Source organism: Bos mutus, chromosome X (genome assembly GCF_027580195.1).
Source record: "Bos mutus isolate GX-2022 chromosome X, NWIPB_WYAK_1.1, whole genome shotgun sequence".
NCBI lineage: Eukaryota > Metazoa > Chordata > Mammalia > Artiodactyla > Bovidae > Bos > Bos mutus.
This window is the reverse complement of record NC_091646.1, coordinates 739,705-758,593: the sequence shown is the minus strand read 5'-3', so window position 1 is coordinate 758,593 and position 18,889 is coordinate 739,705. Positions and strand designations below refer to the sequence as shown.

Genomic DNA, 18,889 nt, shown 5'->3' with positions numbered 1-18,889 from the left:
GCAAACTTCATATATATATATTATAATTTCTGTGACTTTGTGTTTTGCTTTTGTTTTGTTTCATTTTTTTTTTTTTTTTTTTTTTTAATATTGTATTTTTGAGAATATAACCACTAATCAAAATTTTTAATCTTTGCTTTTTGGTATTTGTTATCAACTTTGTAACTTTAAGAACCCAATCTTCAGTACCCATTTTTACTTGGGAGCGAAATCACTGGCCTGACTGCTCTCTCCCCCTTTGGACTCTCCTTTTTCTCCACCAGGTCGCCTCTATCTCCCCCCTCCCCCTTTCCTTCTCTACCCAACTAGGTGAATCTCTTTGTGTGTTCTGGGCTGTGGAGAACACTTAGGGAACTGATTACTGGCTGGATCTGTCTCTCTCCTTTTAATTCCCCCTTTTATCATCCTGGCCACCTCTGTCTCCTTCCCCCCTCTTCTCTTCTCTGTGTAACTCCATGAACATCTCTGAGGGGTCCAGACTGTGGACAGCACATAGGGAACTGATTACTGGCTAGCTTGCTCTCTCCCCTTTTGATTCCCCCTCTTCTCCTCCTGGTCACTTCTATCTCCCTCCTCCCTCTTCTCTTCTCCATGTAACTCTGTGTAATTCTCCAGGTGTCCCTCACTGTGGAGAAACGTTTCATCATTAACTTAGATGTTTTATCATCAGTGCTCTATAGATGGAGAAGTCTTGAGGCTACTGTAAGAATAATACTGAAAACCAGAGGCAGGAGGCTTAAGTCCAAATCCTGAGAACACCAGAAAACTCCTGAATCCAGGGAACATTAATCAATAGGAGCTTATCAAACGCCTCCACACCTACACTGAAACCAAGCACCACCCAAGGGCAGACAAGTTCCAGAGCAAGACATACCATGCAAATTCTCCAGCAACACAGGAACATAACCCTGAGCCTCAATATACAGGCTGCCCAAAGTCACACCAAACCCACTGACATCTCAAAACTCATTACTGGACACTTCACTGCACTCCAGAGAGAAGAAATCCAGCTCGACCCATCAGAACACTGACATATGCTTTCCTAACCAGGAAACCTTGACAAGCCATGCGTCCAGCCCCACCCACAGTCAGGAACCTCCACAATAAAGAGGAACCACCAACTGCCACAAAAGCCACCCCAAACACAGCAATATAAACAAGATGAAAAGACAGAGAAATACCCAGCAGGTAAAGGAACAGGATAAATGCCCACCAAATCAAACAAAAGAGGAAGAGATAGGGAATCTACCTGATGAAGAATTCCAAATAATGATAGCAAAAATGATCCAAAATATTGAAAACAAATTGGAGTTACAGATAAATAGCCTGGAGACAAGGATTGAGAAGATGCAAGAAAGGTTTAACAAGGACCTAGAAGAAATAAAAAAGAGTCAATATATAATGAATAATGCAATAAATTAGATCAAAACACTCTGGAGGGAACCAACAGTAGAATAACAGAGGCAGAAAATACAATAAGTGAGGTAGAAGATACAATGGTAGAAATAAATGAATCAGAGGAAAAAAGAAAAACGAATTAAAAGAAATGAAGACAACCTCAGAGACCTCTGGGACAATGTTAAACGCCCCAATATTCGAGTCATAGGAGTCACAGAAGAAGAAGACAAAAAGAAAGACCATGAGAAAATACTTGAGGAGATAATAGCTGAAAACTTCCCTAAAATGGGGAAGGAAATAATCACTCAAGTCCAAGAAACCCAGAGAGTCCCAAACAGGATAAACCCAAGGCAAAACACCCCAAGACACATATTAATCAAATTAACAAAGATCAAACACAAAGAACAAATATTAAAAGCAGCAAGGGAACAACAACAAATAACACACAAGGGGATCCCCATAAGGATAACAGCTGATCGTTCAATAGAAACTCTTCAGGCAGGAGGGAATGGCAGGGAATACTTAAAGTGATGAAAGAAAATAACCTACAGCCCACATCACTGTACCCAGCAAGGATCTCATTCAAATATGAAGGAGAAATCAAAAGCTTTACAGACATGCAAAAGCTGAGAGAATTCAGCACCACCAAACCAGCTCTCCAACAAATGCTAAAGGATCTTCTCTAGGCAGGAAACACAAAAAGGGTGTATAAACTTGAACCCAAAACAATAAAGTAAATGGCAATGGGATCATATTTATCAGTAATTACCTTAAATGTAAATGGGTTGAATGCCCCAACCAAAAGACAAAGACTGGCTTAATGGATACAAAAACAAGACCCCTATATATGTTGTCTACAAGAGACCCACTTCGAGACAAGGGACACATACAGACTGAAAGTGAAGGGTTGGAAAAAGATATTCTGTGCAAATAGAGACCAAAAGAAAGCAGGAGGAGCAATACTCATATCAGATAAAATAGACTTTAAAACAAAGGCTGTGAAAAGAGACAAAGAAAGACACTGCATAATGATCAAAGGATCAATTGAAGAAGATATAACAATCATAAATATATATGCACCCAGCATAGGAGCCGGAGAAGGCAATGGCACCACATTCCAGTACTCTTGCCTGGAAAATCCCATGGACGGAGGAGCCTGGTACACTGGGGTCCATGAGGTCGCTAAGAGTTGGACACGACTGAGAAACTTCACTTTCACTTTTCACTTTCATGCATTGGAGAAGGAAATGGCAACCCACTCCAGTGTTCTTGCCTGGAGAATCCCAGGAACAGAGGAGCCTGGTAGGAGGCCATCTATGGGGTCGCACAGAGTCGGACATGACTGAAGCGACTTAGCAGCAGCAGCAACATAGAAGCACCACAATATGTAAGACAAATGCTAACAAGTATGAAAGGGGAAATTAACAATAACAAAATAATAGTGGGAGACTTTAATACCCCACTCACACCTATGGATAGATGAACTAAATAGAAAATTAACAAAGAAACACAAACTTTAAATGATACAATAGATAGTTAGACCTAATTGATATCTATAGGACATTTCATCCCAAAACAATGAATTTCACCTTTTTCTCAAGTACACACGGAACTTTCTCCAGGATAGACCACATCTTGGGCCATAAATCTAGCCTTGGTAAATTAAAAAAAAAATTGAAATCATTCCACGCATCTTTTCTGACCACAATGCAGTAAGATTAGATCTCAATTACAGGAGAAAAAACTATTAAAAATCCCAACATATGGAGGCTGAACAACATGCTGCTGATCAACTAAAAAATCACAGAAGAAATCAAAAAAGAAATCAAAATATGCATAGAAACAAATGAAAATGAAAACACAACAACCCAAAACCTACAGGACACTGTAAAAGCAGTACTAAGGGGATGGTTCATAGCAATACAGGCTTACCTCAAGAAACAAGAAAAAAGTCAAATAAATAACCTAACTCTACACCTAAAGCAACTTGAAAAGAAAGAAATTATGAAACCCAGGGTTAGGAGAAGGAAAGAAATCTTAAAAATTAGGGCAGAAATTAATGCAAAAGAAACAAAAGACACCATAGCAAAAATCAACAAAACCAAAAGGTGGTTCTTTGAGAGGATAAATAAAATTGACAAACCTTTAGCCAGACTCATCAAGAAACAAAGGGAGAAAAATCAAATCAACAAAATTAGAAATGAAAATGGAGAGATCACAACAGACAACACAGAAATACAAAGGATCATAAGAGACTATTATCAGCAACTATATGCCAATAAAATGGACAACTTGGAAGAAATGTACAAATTCTTAGAAAAGTACAACTTTCCAAAACTGAACCAGGAAGAAACAGAAAATCTTAACAGACCCATCACAAGCACAGAAATTGAAACTGTAACAAGATATCTTCCAACAAACAAACCCCAAGACCAGACGGCTTCACAGCTGAATTCTATGAAAATTTAAAGAAGAACTAACACCTATCCTACTCAAACTCTTCCAGAAAATTGCAGAGGAAGGTAAACTTCCAAACTCATTCTATGAGGCCACCATCACCCTAATACCAAAACCTGACAAAGATGCCACAAAAAAGAAAACTACAGGACAATATCACTGATGAACGTAGATGCAAAAATCCTTAACAAAATTCTAGCAAATAGAATCCAACAACATATTAAAAAGATCATACATCATGACTAAGTGGGCTTTATCCCAGGGATGCAAGGATTCTTCAATATCCACAAATCAGTCAATGTAATACACCACATTAACATGTTGAAAAATAAAAACCATATGATTATCTCAATAGATGCAGAGAAAGCCTTTGACAAAATTCAACATCCATTCATGATAAAAACCCTCCAGAAAGCAGCAATAGAAGGAACATACCTCAACATAATAAAAGCTATATATGACAAACCCACAGCAAACATTATCCTCAATGGTGAAACATTGAAAGGATTTCCCCTAAAGTCAGGAACAAGACAAGGGTGCCCACTCTCACCACTACTATTCAACAGTTTTGGAAGTTTTGGCCTCAGCAATCAGAGCAGAAAAAGAAATAAAATGAATCCAGATTAGAAAAGAAGAAGTAAAACTCTCACTGTTTGCAGATTATATGATCCTCTACATAGAAAACCCTAAAGACTCCACCAGAAAATTACTAGAGCTAATCAATGAATATAGTAAAGTTGCAGGATATAAAATTAACACACAGAAATCCCTTGCATTCCTATAGACTAACAATGATAAAACAGAAATTAAGGAAACAATTCCATTCACCATTTCAATGAAAAGAATAAAATACTTAGGAATATATCTACCTAAAGAAACAAAAAGACCCATACATAGAAAGCTATAAAACACTGGTGAAAGAAATCAAAGAGGACACTAATAGATGGAGAAATATACCGAGTGCTTGGATTGGAAGAATCAATATAGTGAAAATGAGTATACTACCCAAAGCAATCTATAGATTCAGTGCAATCCCTATCAAGCTACCAATGATATTTTTCAGAGAACTAGAACAAATAATTTCACAATTTGTATGGAAATACAAAAAACTTTTAATAGCCAAAGAAATCTTGAGAAAGAAGGACAGAACTGAAGGAATGAACCTGCCTGACTTCAGGCTCTACTATGAAGCCACAGTCATCAAGACAGTATGGTACTGGTACAAAGACAGAAATATAGATTCATGGAAAAAAATAGAAAGCCCAGAGATAAATCCACACACCTATGAACATCTTATCTTGACAAAGGAAGAAAGAATATACAATGGAGAAAAGATAATCTCTTTAATAAGTGGTGCTGGGAAAACTGGTCAACCACATGTAAAAGAATGAAACTAGAACACTTTCTAACACCATACACAAAAATAAACTCAAAATGGATTAAAGATCTAAATGTAAGACCAGAAACTATAAAACTCCTAGAGGAAAACATAGGCAAAACACTCTCTGACATAAATCACAGCAGGATCCTCTATGACCCACTTTTCAGAATATGGGAAATAAAAGCAAAAATAAACAAATGGGACCTAATTAAAATTAAAACCTTCTGCACAACAAAGGAAACTCGAAGCAAGGTGAAAAGACAGCCTTCAGAATGGGAGAAAATAATAGCAAACAAAGCAACGGACAAAGAACTAATCTCAAAAATATACAAACAACTCCTGCAGCACATTTCCAGAAAAATAAAAGACCCAATCAAAAGTGGGCCAAATAACTAAACAGACATTTCTCCAAAGAAGACATACAGATGGCTAACAAACACATGAAAAGATGCTCAACATCACTCATTATCAGAGAAATGCAAATCAAAACCACAATGAGGTACCATTTCACACCAGTCAGAATGGCTGCGATCCAAAAGTCTACAAATAATAAATGCTGGAGAGGGTGTGGAGAAAAGGGAACCCTCTTTCACTGTTGGTGAGAATGCAAACTACTACAGCCACTAGGGATAACAGTGTGGAGATTCCTTAAAAAACTGAAAATAGAACTGCCACATGACCCAGCAAACCCACTGCTGGGCATACACACTGAGGAAACCAGAATCAAAGAGACACGTGAACCCCAATGTTCATCACAGCATTATTTATAATAGCCAGGACATGGAAGCAACCTAGATGTCCATCAGCAGATGAATGGATAAGAAAGCTGTGGTACATATACAAAATGGAATATTATTCCGTCATTAAAAAGAATACATTTGAATCAGTTCTATGAGGTGGATGACTGGAGCCTATTATACAGAGTGAAGTAAGCCAGAAAGAAAAACACAAATACAGTATCAGTTCAGTTCAGTTCAGCAACTCAGTCGTGTCCGACTCTGCGACCCCATGAATTGCAGCACGCCAGGCCTCCCTGTCCATCACGAACTCCCGGAGTTCACTCAAACTCATGTCCATCAAGTTGGTGATGTCATCCAGCCATCTCATCCTCTGTCGTCCCCTTCTCCTCCTCCCCCAATCCCTCCCAGCATCAGAGTCTTTTCCAATGAGTCAACTCTTCGCAGGAGGTGGCTAAACTACTGGAGTTTCAGCTTTAGCATCATTCCTTCCAAAGAACACCCAGGACTGATCTCCTTTAGAATGGACTGGTTGGATCTCCTTGCAGTCCAAGGGAGTCTCAAGAGTCTTCTCCAACACCACAGTTCAAAAGCATCAATTCTTTGGCGCTCAGCTTTCTTCACAGTCCAACTCTCACATCCATACATGACCACAGGAAAACCATAGCCTTGACTAGACAGACCTTTATTGGCAAAGTAATGTCTCTGCTTTTGAATATGCTGTCTAGGTTGGTCATAACTTTCCTTCCAAGGAGTAAGCGTCTTTTAATTTCATGGCTGCAATCACCATGTGTAGTGATTTTGGAGCCCAAAAAAATAAAGTCTGACACTGTATCCACTGTTTCCCCATCTATTTCCCATGAAGTGGTGGGACCAGATGCCATGATCTTTGTTTTCTGAATGTTGAGCTTTAAGCCAATTTTTTCACTCTCCTCTTTCACTTTCATCAAGAGGCTCTTTAGTTCCTCTTCACTTTCTGCCATAAGGGTGGTATCATCTGCATATCTGAGGTTATTGATATTTCTCCTGGCAATCTTGATTCCAGCTTGTGCTTCTTCCAGCCCAGCATTTCTCATGATGTACTCTGCATATAAGTTAAATAAACACAGTGACAATATACAGCCTTGACGTACTCCTTTTCCTATTTGGAACCAGTCTGTTGTTGCATGTTCAGTTCTAACTGTTGCTTCCTGACCTGCATATAAGTTTCTCAAGAGGCAGGTCAGGTGCAGTATACTAACACATATATATGGAATTTAGAAAGAAGGTAACGATAACCCTGTATGCAAGACAGCAAGAGACACAGATGTATTGAACAGTCTTTTGGACTCTGTGGGAGAGGCCGAGGGTGGTATGATACGAGATATGAGAATGGCATTGAAACATGTAAAATATCGTATGTGAAACAAATCTTCAGGCCAGGTTTGATGCATGATACAGGGTGCTCGGGGCTGTTGCACTGGGATGACCCAGAGGGATGGGATGGGGAGGGAGGTGTGAGGGAGGTTCAGGATGGGGAACACATGTACACTCACAGAAGATTCAATTCAATGTATGGCAAAAACCAATACAATATTGTAAAGTAAAATAAATAAATTAATTTAAAAAAACATGTCATGGGGATGTAATATACAGCACAGGTATTGTAGTTAATATTATTGTATTACCTTGTATGGTGGCACAGGATAACTAAACTTATTGTTGTAATCCCTGCACAATGTATACAAATGATGCATCATGAGTTGTACACCTAAAACCAGTATAATATTATACAACTATACATCAATAACATTACAAATAAAAATAACAAAATTTTAAAAAGAAAATTAGAGATACCAAGGGAACGTTTCATGCAAAGATGGGCACAATAAAAGACAGAGATGGTAATGACCTAATAGAAGCAGAAAATATTAAGTAGAGGTGGCAAGAATACATGGAAGAACTAAACAAAAACGTTCTTCATGACCCAGATGAAGATGATGGTGTGATCACTCACCTCGAGCCAGGCATCCTGGAATGTGAAGTCAAGTGGGACTTAGGAAGCATCACTACAAACAAAGCTAGTGGAGGTGATGGAATTCCAGTTGAGCTATTTCAAATCCTGAAATATGATGCTGTGAAAGTGCTGCACTTATATGCCAGCAAATTTGGAAAACTCAGCAGTGGCCACAGGACTGGAAAAGGTCAGTTTTCATTCCAATCCCAAAGAAAAGCAATGCCAAAGAACGCTCAAACTACCGCACAATTGCTCTCATCTCACACGCTAGCAAAGTAATGCTCAAAATTCTCCAAGCCAGCCTTCAACAGTGCGTGAACCATGAACTTTCAACCAGAGATCAAATAGCCAATATCCATTGGATCATCAAAAAAAGCAAGGGAGTTCCAGATAAACATCTATTTCTGCTTTAATGACTATGCCAAAGCCTTTGACTGTGTGGATCACAATAACTGTGGAAGATTGTTAAAGAGATGGGAATACCAGACCACCTGACCTGCTTCCTGGGAAATCTGTATGCAGATCAGGAAGCAACAGTCAGAACTGGACACGGAACAACAGACTGGTTTCAAATCGGGAAAGGAGTTTGTCAATGCTATATATTGTCACCCTGCTTATTTAACTTATACGCAGAGTACATCATGAGAAACATCAGGCTGGATGAAGCACAAGCTGGAATCAAGATTGCCAGGAGAAATATCAATAATCTCAGATATGCAGATGACACCACCCTTATGGCAGAAAGTGAAGAAGAAATAAAGAGCCTCTTGATGAAAGTGAAACAGGAGAGTGAAAAAGTTGGCTTAAAGCTCAACATTCAGAAAACTAAGATCATGGCATCTGGTCCCATCACTTCATGGCAAATAGATGGGGAAACAGTGGAAACGGTGGCAGACTTTATTTTGGGGGGCTCCAAAATCACTGCAGATGGCGATTGCAGCCATGAAATTAAAAGACGCTTGTTCCTTGGAAGAAAAGTTATGACCAATCTAAACAGCATATTCAAAAGCAGAGACATTACTTTGCCAACAAAGGGTTGTCTAGTCAAAACTCTGGTTTTTCCAGTAGTCATGTAAGGACCTGAGAGTTGGATTATAAAAGCTGAGTGCAGAAGAATCAATGCTTTTGAACTGTGGTGTTGAGAAGACTCTTGAGAGTCCCTTGGACTACAAGGAGATCCAAGCAGTCCATCCTAAAGGAAATCAGTCCTGAATATTCATTGGAAGGACTGATGCTGAAGCTGAAACTCCAATACTTTGGCCACCTGATGGGAAGAACTGACTCATTGGAAAAGACCCTGATGCTCAGAAAGATTGAAGGCAGGAGGTGACGGGAATGAAAGAGGATGAAATGGTTGGATGGCATCACCAACTCAATGGACATTAGTTTGAGTAAACTCCGGGAGTTGGCAATGGACAGGGAGGCCTGGCGTACTGCAGTCCATGGGATTGCAAAGTATCAAACACGACTGAGCAACTGAAGTGAACTGAACACATTCTCTTGTGCACGTGGAACATTCTCTACAAAACAAGTGTCAATAAATTTAAGAAAACTGAAATGGTATCAAGCATCTTTTCCAACTACAATGCTGTGAGACTAGAAATCAACTGCAAGGAAAAAAGCTTCAAAAAAACACAAGTACATGGAGGCTAGACAAAATGCTACCAAACAGTGAATGAGTCATTGAAGAAATCAAAGATGAAAAACAAACAAACAAACAAACAAACCCGGCAACAAACAAAAATGAAAACACAATAATCCAAAATCTATGGGATGTACTAAAAGCAGTTTTCAGAGGGAGGTTTGTAGTAATTCAAGCTTTCCTCAGGAAATAAGAAAAATCTCACATAAGCAACCTATCTGCACACCTAAAGGAACTAGAAAAAGGAGAACTAACAAAACCCAAAGTTAGTACAAGGGAGAAATCACAAAAATCAGAGAAGAAATAAATGAAATATATTTTAAAATATATAAAATAGCAATGCAAATAAGAGTTGATTCTTTGAAAAAGTAAATAAAATATATAAATCTTTAGCCAGACTCATCAAGAAAAAGAGGGTCCAAATCTATAAAATCAGAAATGAAAAAGAAGTTACAATCAACACCACAGAAATACAAAGGATCATAAGAGACTACTATGAACAATTAATTAGACATCAATAAAATGGATAACCTAGAAGAAATTAACAAATTCCTAGAAATGTACAGTCTACCAAGACTGAAGCAAGAAGAAATAGAAAATTTGAACAGATCAATTACTAGTAATGAAACTGAATGGGAAAATTAAAAAGGATGTATTTATTTTACAGCAGCAGGAATACAGCCAATATCTTATAATAACTTTAAATGAAGAATAATCTATAAAAATTTTCAGTCAGTATGTTGCACATCTGAAACTAATAGAATATTTGAAATCAACTACACCTCAATAAAACAGACATCACTAATCACAAGAGAAATGCAAACCAAAACTACAATGAGATATCACCTCACACATGTCAGAATGGCTATCATCAAAAAGACTACAAATAACAAATGTTGGTAAGCTTGTGGAGAAAAGAGAACACTTGCACACTGTTGCTGGGAATGTAAGTTGGTGCAGCCACTGCAGAAAACAGTATGGAGGTTTCTCAAAAACTTAAAAACTGAACTACCATAAGACCCCGAAATTTCAATCCCAGGTATATATTAAAAAAAAAGAAAAACTAATCCCAAAAGATACATGCACCCCAATGTTCATACCAGCATTATTCACGACAGCCAAGATATGGAAGGAACGTTAAGTGTCCATCAACATAGGCATGGATAAAGAAGATATGGTATATACATACAACAGAATACTACTCAACATTAAAAAGAATGAAATTTTGCCATCTGCAACAACATGGATGGACTTGGAGGGTATTATGCTCAGTGAAATAAATAAGTAGGACAGAGAAAGGCAGATGGTGTATGATGCCACTTATATGTGGAATCTAAAACTGAAAACAAACTATTGAATATAACCAAAAAAGAAGCCTCACAGATATAGACAATAACCTAGTGGTTATCCGTGAGGAGAGACAAGAGAGAGGGACAAGATAGGGGTAGTGGATTAACAAGTACAAACTACTATGTATAAAATAAATAAGCTACAAGGATACATTGTACAGCACAGGGAATACAGCCAATATTTCATAAGAACTATAGTGGAGTACAACCTTTAAAAATTGCGAATCACTATGTTGTACACCTAAAACATATAATATTGTGTATCAACTACTCCTCAATTTTTTAGAAAAGATAACTTTAAAGTCTCCACCAAAAATCTATTAGAACTAATAAATGAATTCAGTACAGTTTCAGGATTCAAGATTAATATATAGAAATGTGTTTCTTTTCTATACACTTAATAATAAGCTATCAGAGAAAGCAAGAAAACAATCCCATTTAAAATAGCATTAAAAAGAATAAAATTTGAAATAGCATTAAAAAGAATACCTAAGAATAATCTTAACCAAGGAGGTTTGGTTTCACCAAAGGAAGTGAAATAAGCTTTCATCAAGTGAAAGACCTATACTCTGAAAACTATAAAACACTGCTGAAGGAATTTAAAAATTATACAAAGAAATGGAAAGATAATCTATGTTCTTGGATTGGAAGAATTAATATCGCTAAAATATCCATACAACCCAAAGCAATCTACAGATTTAATGCAAGCTCTATCAAAATACATGACAGGTAAAGAAAAAAAAAAAAAAGAGGGGCTATGTGTATATAGCTCATTCGTTTTGCTGTACTGGAGAAACCAATACAACACTGTAAAGCAATTATACTCCAATAAAAATTAATTAAAAAAAAAAACTAAAAGAACCTACAAAAAAGTGAAATATATGACATTGTTTACCCAACAATAAATTCACCCAAAGAATAAATAATCCTGAAATTTATGTGAAACCACAAAAGACCAAAGTAATCTTGAGGAAAAAAAAATAAAAAAGAAAGCTAGAGGTTTCACACTCCCTGGCTTCAGACTATACCACAAAGCTATAGTCATCAATGCACTTCCCTGGCAGTCCAGTGGTTAAGACACCTGATACTGCCCTTTCACTACAGGGGGCTTGGGTTCGATCCCTGGTCAGAGAAGATTCTGAATGCCATCAGTTCAGTTCAGTTCTTCCAGCCCAGCGTTTCTCATGATGTACTATGCATACAGGTTAAATAAGAGGGTGACAATATACAGCCTTGATACTCCTTTTCCAGCCATGGGGTGTAGCAAAAAAAAAAACACAAAAAAACTCAATATGGTACTGGCATTAAGAACAGGCACATGGATCACTAGAACAGACGAGAAAGTCCAGAAATAAACCCAAGTACTTATCGTCCATCTATGACAAAGCAAGTAAGAATATACAACAGAGAAAACAGTCTCTTTAATAAGTGGTACTAGGAATACTGGACAGCTGCATGTCAAAGAAATTAGAACATTTTCTCACAGAACATTAAAAAATAAGCCCAAAATGGATTAATGACCTAAATGTAAGACTGCTAAGTCACTTCAGTTGTGTCCAACTCTGGGCAACCTCATAGACGGCAGCCCACCAGGCACCCCCATCCCTGGGATTCTCCAGGTAAGAACACTGGAGTGGGTTGCCATTTCCTTCTCCAGTGCATGAAAGTGAAAAGTGAAAGTGAAGTCGCTCAGTCATGTCCAACTCTTAGTGACCCCATGGACTGCAGCCTACTAGGCTCCTTTGTCCATGGGATCTTCCAGGCAAGAGTACTGGAGTGGGGTGCCATCGCCTTCTCCATAAGGCAATGTAAGACTAGATACTATAAAACTCCTAGAGGAAAACAGGCAGAACACTCTTTGACATGAATCACAGCAATACTTTTTGGGATCTGTCTCCTAAGACAAAAAAATAAAAGCAAAAACAAGCAAATGAGACCTAATTGAACTTAAAAGCTTTTGCACAGCAAAGGAAACCATATACAAAACAAAAGAACAACCTACTGGATCAGAGAAAATTTTTGCAAAGGATATTACTGACAAGGACTTAATATCCAATATTTATAAAAACAAGTCGGGCTTCTTTCATAGCTCAGTTGGTAAAGAATCCGCCTGCAATGCAGGCGACCCTGGTTCTATTCCTGGGTTGGGAAGATCTGCTGGAGAAGGGATAGGCTACCCACCCCAGTATTCTTGGGCTTCCCTTGTATGGCCCAGCTGGTAAAGAATCCACCTGCAATGCAGAAGACCTGGGTTCGAGCCCTGGATTGGGAAGATCCCCTGTAGAAGGCAAAGGCTACCCACTCTAGTATTCTGGCCTGGAGAATTCCATGGACTGTATAGCCCATGGGGTCACAGAGTTGGACACGACTGAGTGACTTTCACTCCACTTCATACAACTCATATCAAAAAATGAAGAACCTAATGCAAAAATGGGCAGAAGACCTGAATAGATATTTTTCCAAAGAAGATACACAGATGGCCAACAGACATATGAAAAAATATGCTCAACACTGTTAATCATCAGAGAAACGCAAATCAAGACCATAATGAGATCACCTCATACCTGTCAAATGGCTATCATCAAAAGGATAACAAATGTTGGCAAGGATGTGGAGAAAAGGGAATCCTACACTGTGGGAATGTAAACTGGTGCAGCCACTATGGAAAACAGTATGGAGGTTTCTCCAAAAGACTAAAAGTAGAACTATCGTACGATCCAGCAATTCCACTCTTGGGTAAATATCAAAGAAAACGAAAACAGTAATTCAAAATGATATTTGCACCTCAATGTTCACAGCAGCATTATTTACAACAGCCAAAATATGAAAGCAACCTAAGTGCCCAGTAACAGATACATGGATAAATAAGATGTGGTATATATATACAATGGAATACTTCTCAGTCATACAAATGAATGAAATTATGCTATTTGTAACAATGTGGATGGACCTAGAGAGTATTATGTTTAGTGAAATAAGTCAGACACAGAAAGACAAACACTGTATGATTTCACTTACATGTGGAATCTAATAAATGAAACAAATGAACAAATGTAACTAAACAGAGACAAAATTATACATACAGAAAAAAAAAAAAAAAAAACAGGTGGTTGTCTGAAAGGAGGGGTGGGGGGAGGAGAGAAATAGGTGAAGGAGATTAAGAGGTAAAAACTTCCAGTTGAAAAATAAATGAATAACTGGTATGAAATGTACAGTGTGGGGAATATAGTCAATAATTATAGAATATATTTTATGGTGACAGACTCATGGTGACCATTTTTACATGTATAGAGATAATGAATCACTATGTTGTACAACATCAGGAAGTTCACGGTTCATGTATTGCTGAAGCCTGGCTTGGAGAATTTTGAGCATTACTTTACTAGCGTGTGAGATGAGTGCAATTGTGCAGTAGTTTGAGCATTCTTTGGCATTCCCTTTCTTTGGGATTGGAATGAAAACTGACCTTTTCCAGTCCTGTGGCCACTGCTGAGTTTTCCAAATTTGCTGTCATATTGAGTGCAGCACTTTCACAGCATCATCTTTCAGGATTTGGAATAGCCAATTGCACTCATCTCACACGCTAGTAAAGTAATGCTCAAAATTCTCCAAGCCAGGCTTCAGCAATATATGAACCGTGAACTTCTTGATGTTCAAGCTGGTTTTAGAAAAGGCAGAGGAACCAGAGATCAAATTGCCAACATCCGCTGGATCGTGTAAAAAGCAAGAGAGTTCAAAAAAAACATCTATTTCTGCTTTATTGACTATGCCAAAGCCATTGACTGTGTGGATCACAATAAACCGTGGAAAATTCTGAAAGAGATGGGAATACCAGAACACCTGAATGCAGGTCAGGAAGCAACAGTTAGAACTGGACATGGAACAACAGACTGGTTCCAAATAGGAAAAGGAGTACGTCGAGGCTGTATATTGTCACCCTGTTTATTTAACTTATATGCAGAGTACATCATGAGAAACGCTGGACTGGAAGAAACACAAGCTGGAATCAAGATTGCCGAGAGAAATATCAATAACCTCAGATATGCAGATGACACCACCCTTATGGCAGAAAGTGAAGAGGAACTAAAAAGCCTCTTGATGAAAGTGAAAGTGGAGAGTGAAAAAGTTGGCTTAAAGCTCAACATTCAGAAAACGAAGATCATGACATCCGGTCCCACCACTTCATGGGAAATAGATGGGGAAACAGTGGATACAGTGTCAGACTTTATTTTTCTGGGCTCCAAAATCACGACAGATGGTGACTGCAGCCATGAAATTAAAAGACACTTACTCCTTGGAAGGAAAGTTATGACCAACCTAGATAGCATATTCAAAAGCAGAGACATTACTTTGCCAATAAAGGTCCGTCTAGTCAAGGCTATGGTTTTTCCTGTGGTCATGTATGGATGTGAGAGTTGGACTGTGAAGAAGGCTGAGCACCGAAGAATTGATGGCTTTTGAACTGTGGTGTTGGAGAAGACTCTTGAGACTCCCTTGGACTGCAAGGAGATCCAACCAGTCCATTCAGAAGGAGATCAGCCCTGGGATTTCTTTGGAAGGAATGATGCTAAAGCTCAAACTCCAGTACTTTGGCCACCTCATGTGAAGAGTTGACTCATTGGAAAAGACTCTGACGCCGGGAGGGATTGGGGGCAGGAGGAGAAGGGGACGACAGAGGATGAGATGGCTGGATGGCATCACTGACTTGTTGGATGTGAGTCTGAGTCAACTCTGGGAGTTGGTGGTGGACAGGGAGGCCTGGCGTGCTGCGATTCATGGGGTCGCAAAGAGTCGGACACGACTGAGCGACTGATCTGATCTGATCTGATGTTGTAGAACAGGAACTAACATATTGTTGTAGGTCAATTATACTTCAAAAGGAAACAAACTAAAAAAAGAGAGATTAGATTGGTGGTTACCAGAGGGAGTCAGGTGGGGGACCTGGGTGAAGGCAGTCAAAAGGTATAAATGAGATATAGGTAGTTCTAGACACCCAAATCAAGGGGCATCTTGAGTTTGACACTTGAGAAAGGGAGAAATTGGGCTGATTCTTAGAATTATCACACAGCAAAAGCCAACCAAACTTGGAGTAATCAAACTGAACAGAAAATACTGAGCCAAAGTTGATGCTATTCACCATCCCTTCTCAATAAATCATCTACCACCATGGAGGTTTCCATGATATGGTTTGCCTACAGCCTCTCCAATCAGTCCTTCTCTGTCTCTTGCAAATTTCTGTCACTCTTTCAATATGCCCTAGCTCAGTGAGTATACCACCTGCCATTCAGTTGGGCAAATCAGAAATTCAGATCTTTTTCTTAATCATTTCCTTTTACTCCTATGTCCAAACTACCATGAATTGCTATCAATTTTACCTTCTAAATACCTCTTTAATCTCTTCACTTCTATTACCACTACCTGGACCAACACACCATCACCTCTGGCCTTGCCTATTGAACAGCCACATCCCAGCTGTGTGGATCTTGGGCAAGTCTCTTCACATCTCTGGGCTTCAGTTTTTTAACAGGTGAAGCGGGGATAAAAAACAGTAGCTACCACATTCACATAGGGTTGTGAAGAGTCAATGACAATCTGTAGAAAACCCTTTAGGACCAGTGCATAACACAGTAAGTGCAACGTAAATGATAGCTTTTAACATTTTATCTGCATTCACAGACACTCAGCAATCCATTCATTCTCCACCCTGTAGCTTGCTTTAGGGACAATTCTACCTCAGGCACAAACTTTAAGGATAACTAAAAATTCAGTAATTAAGATAAAGGATCTTTTAATGCAGTATTCCCTGGTGGCTCAGAGGGTAAAGCGTCTGCCTGCAATGCAGGAGACCTGGGGTCGATCCCTGGGTCAGGAAGATCCCCTGGAGAAGGAAATGGCAACCCACTCCAGTACTCTTGCCTGGAAAATCCCATGGACAGAGAAGCCTGGTAGACTACAGTCCATGGGATCGCAAAGAGTCGGACACGACTGAGCGACTTCACTTTCACTTTTCTTTCAATGTAGTATTTGGGCTTCCCTGGTGGCTCAGCTGGTGAAGCATCCTCTTGCAATGGGGGAGATCCCTGGGTTGGGAAGATTCCCTGGAGATTGGAACTGCTACCCACTCCAGTATTCTGGCCTAGAGAATTCCATGGACTATACAGTCCATGGGGTCCCAAAGAGTCTGACACGACTGAGCGACTTTCACTTTCACTTTCACGTTCAATGTAGTCTTTACGTTAATGCAAATATAATCCATGAATAACTGATGACCAATATTTCAAATCAAAATAGAATCCAACCGCGCACGTACTCCACCATGCCTCAGGCGACTCATTTGTTAACTGTGGGCCGACAGTTTCCCCACGTGACTTATTCAAACTCCCCACCGTAATACTGCCTCGATCCCCACCGGGCAGAGGAGCCCCCGCCCCCGCCCCAGGCCCCGGGGTTTTCAACTCCGGAGCTGAGGACAGGGACCCGCTCGCCTCAGCCGACGCCCCCAGAGCTGCCCGCTTACTGCATGGCCACATCGAGATACGGAGTGCAGTGGAAAACTCCCTCCAGCTCCCGCAGCTGCTCCAGCGTGAAGGTGTGCCGGGAGACTCGGTGGCGCCTGTCTGCCGCCTTCCGAACCTCGACGGCGGCTCCCGGGCGCTGCTCCTCCCCGCCCTTCTCTCCGTCTTCGCCGCCGCCCGCGCCCGCCTCAGCCTCTACCGCAGCCTTGGCCTCGCGGCTTTCCCCATCCGGGGGGCCCGCATCTCCCGCGCCCACATCGCCGCCTTCCTTTTCTTCTCCTTCTTCATATCCCGCCTCTTTCCCCTCCGCGGCTGCTCCCTGCTCAGGTTCGGACTGAGCCTTCGGCTCCTCTCCCCTCTCTCCAGGAAGCGAGACCTTCGCGGGCTCGGCCTCTGCAAGACAAGAAACCCAAAGCCAAAGATCAGGCCGTCGAGCGAGCCCGCTGAGGAAGAGGCAGGAACCCGCCGCGTCTGAGGAGGAATCCTCCCGCTCGCCCCTCCCTAGGGAAATTCGTTTCCAGGAACCCTGTGAACCGAGCGCCCAGCCTGCCACTGACCGCGAGCTTCTTCCCGATTCTCCTTGACCCCCAGCCTGAGGAAGCCCGCGACGGCCGCGTCGGTGTTGGCATCGGCATTGTGGCCACGCTGCGGCTGAGGCTTCATGTTGCGACCGCTGTCCAGGAGGCTGTGCCTTCAGCGGAGGCTGTCCTGGATCTCCCGAGACCCCGGCTCTGGACTCAGGGCTAGAAGCGGCGGCCCGCAATATGGCACCGTTAGGCCTACTCTGGCGTCGGGTCAGGACTAGAGTCCGGATACACGCTCCCTGGGTGTTTATCATTGGCTGCTGTGGGTTGGGTCAGCTGAGGTGTGCATGCGGCAGGAGCTAGGCTGTCCTGGGGGCCGGGGCGGGGTGGGCAGGAGGTGCGGGGGCGGGGGAGACTCCAGGTGCGCACCACGGGGGGCGCTGGTAGGGAGCGTGAGTGAGAGCAGAACTCAGGCAAACTTAGTTGCAACTTAGCTGACCAAGTACTGCGCACTTGGTCTGGCGTCTTCCCAGACCAAGGGCCTGTGCCTGATTTGTGGACGGGAAAAGCAGGCCCTCACCCTAGCTCCGTAGACCTTGGAGAAACGTTTGGGGACTATCTCCTGGCTCAGCCCGCCATATCTAGCAGCCAGTACTAAGTAAGGAGAAGCAATCAAACTAATACGTTCACCCCTTGGTGTCGCCGGGGATTGGTTCCAGGACCCTCAGGGGATACAAAAATCTGCGAATGCTCAAGTCCCAAAGCGGGCCCTCCGCATCTGCGGATGTGAAACCCACAGATATGGAGGGCCATCTGTTTGTTTACAGGAAAATAAACCCCGTGTATAATTGGACCAGCTAGGCCTTTGCTTGCTCTGAGTTTTTGCAGTG

General features: G+C 40.9%; 1 protein-coding gene across 1 annotated transcript in view; it reads right to left on the bottom strand.

The window, feature by feature from the left end:
- LOC138986515 (rhox homeobox family member 2-like) overlaps positions 1-18,275 on the bottom strand; it is a 28,211-nt gene extending 9,936 nt beyond the window's left edge. The window contains exons 1-2 of the mRNA XM_070366658.1: positions 18,033-18,275; positions 17,478-17,868 (exon numbers count right to left, since the gene is read on the bottom strand). Coding sequence (XP_070222759.1) covers positions 17,478-17,868; positions 18,033-18,138 — 497 coding nt within the window. The 5' untranslated portion in view covers positions 18,139-18,275. The remainder of the gene's footprint in view (positions 1-17,477; positions 17,869-18,032) is intronic.
- Between the last annotated feature and the right edge of the window lie 614 nt (positions 18,276-18,889).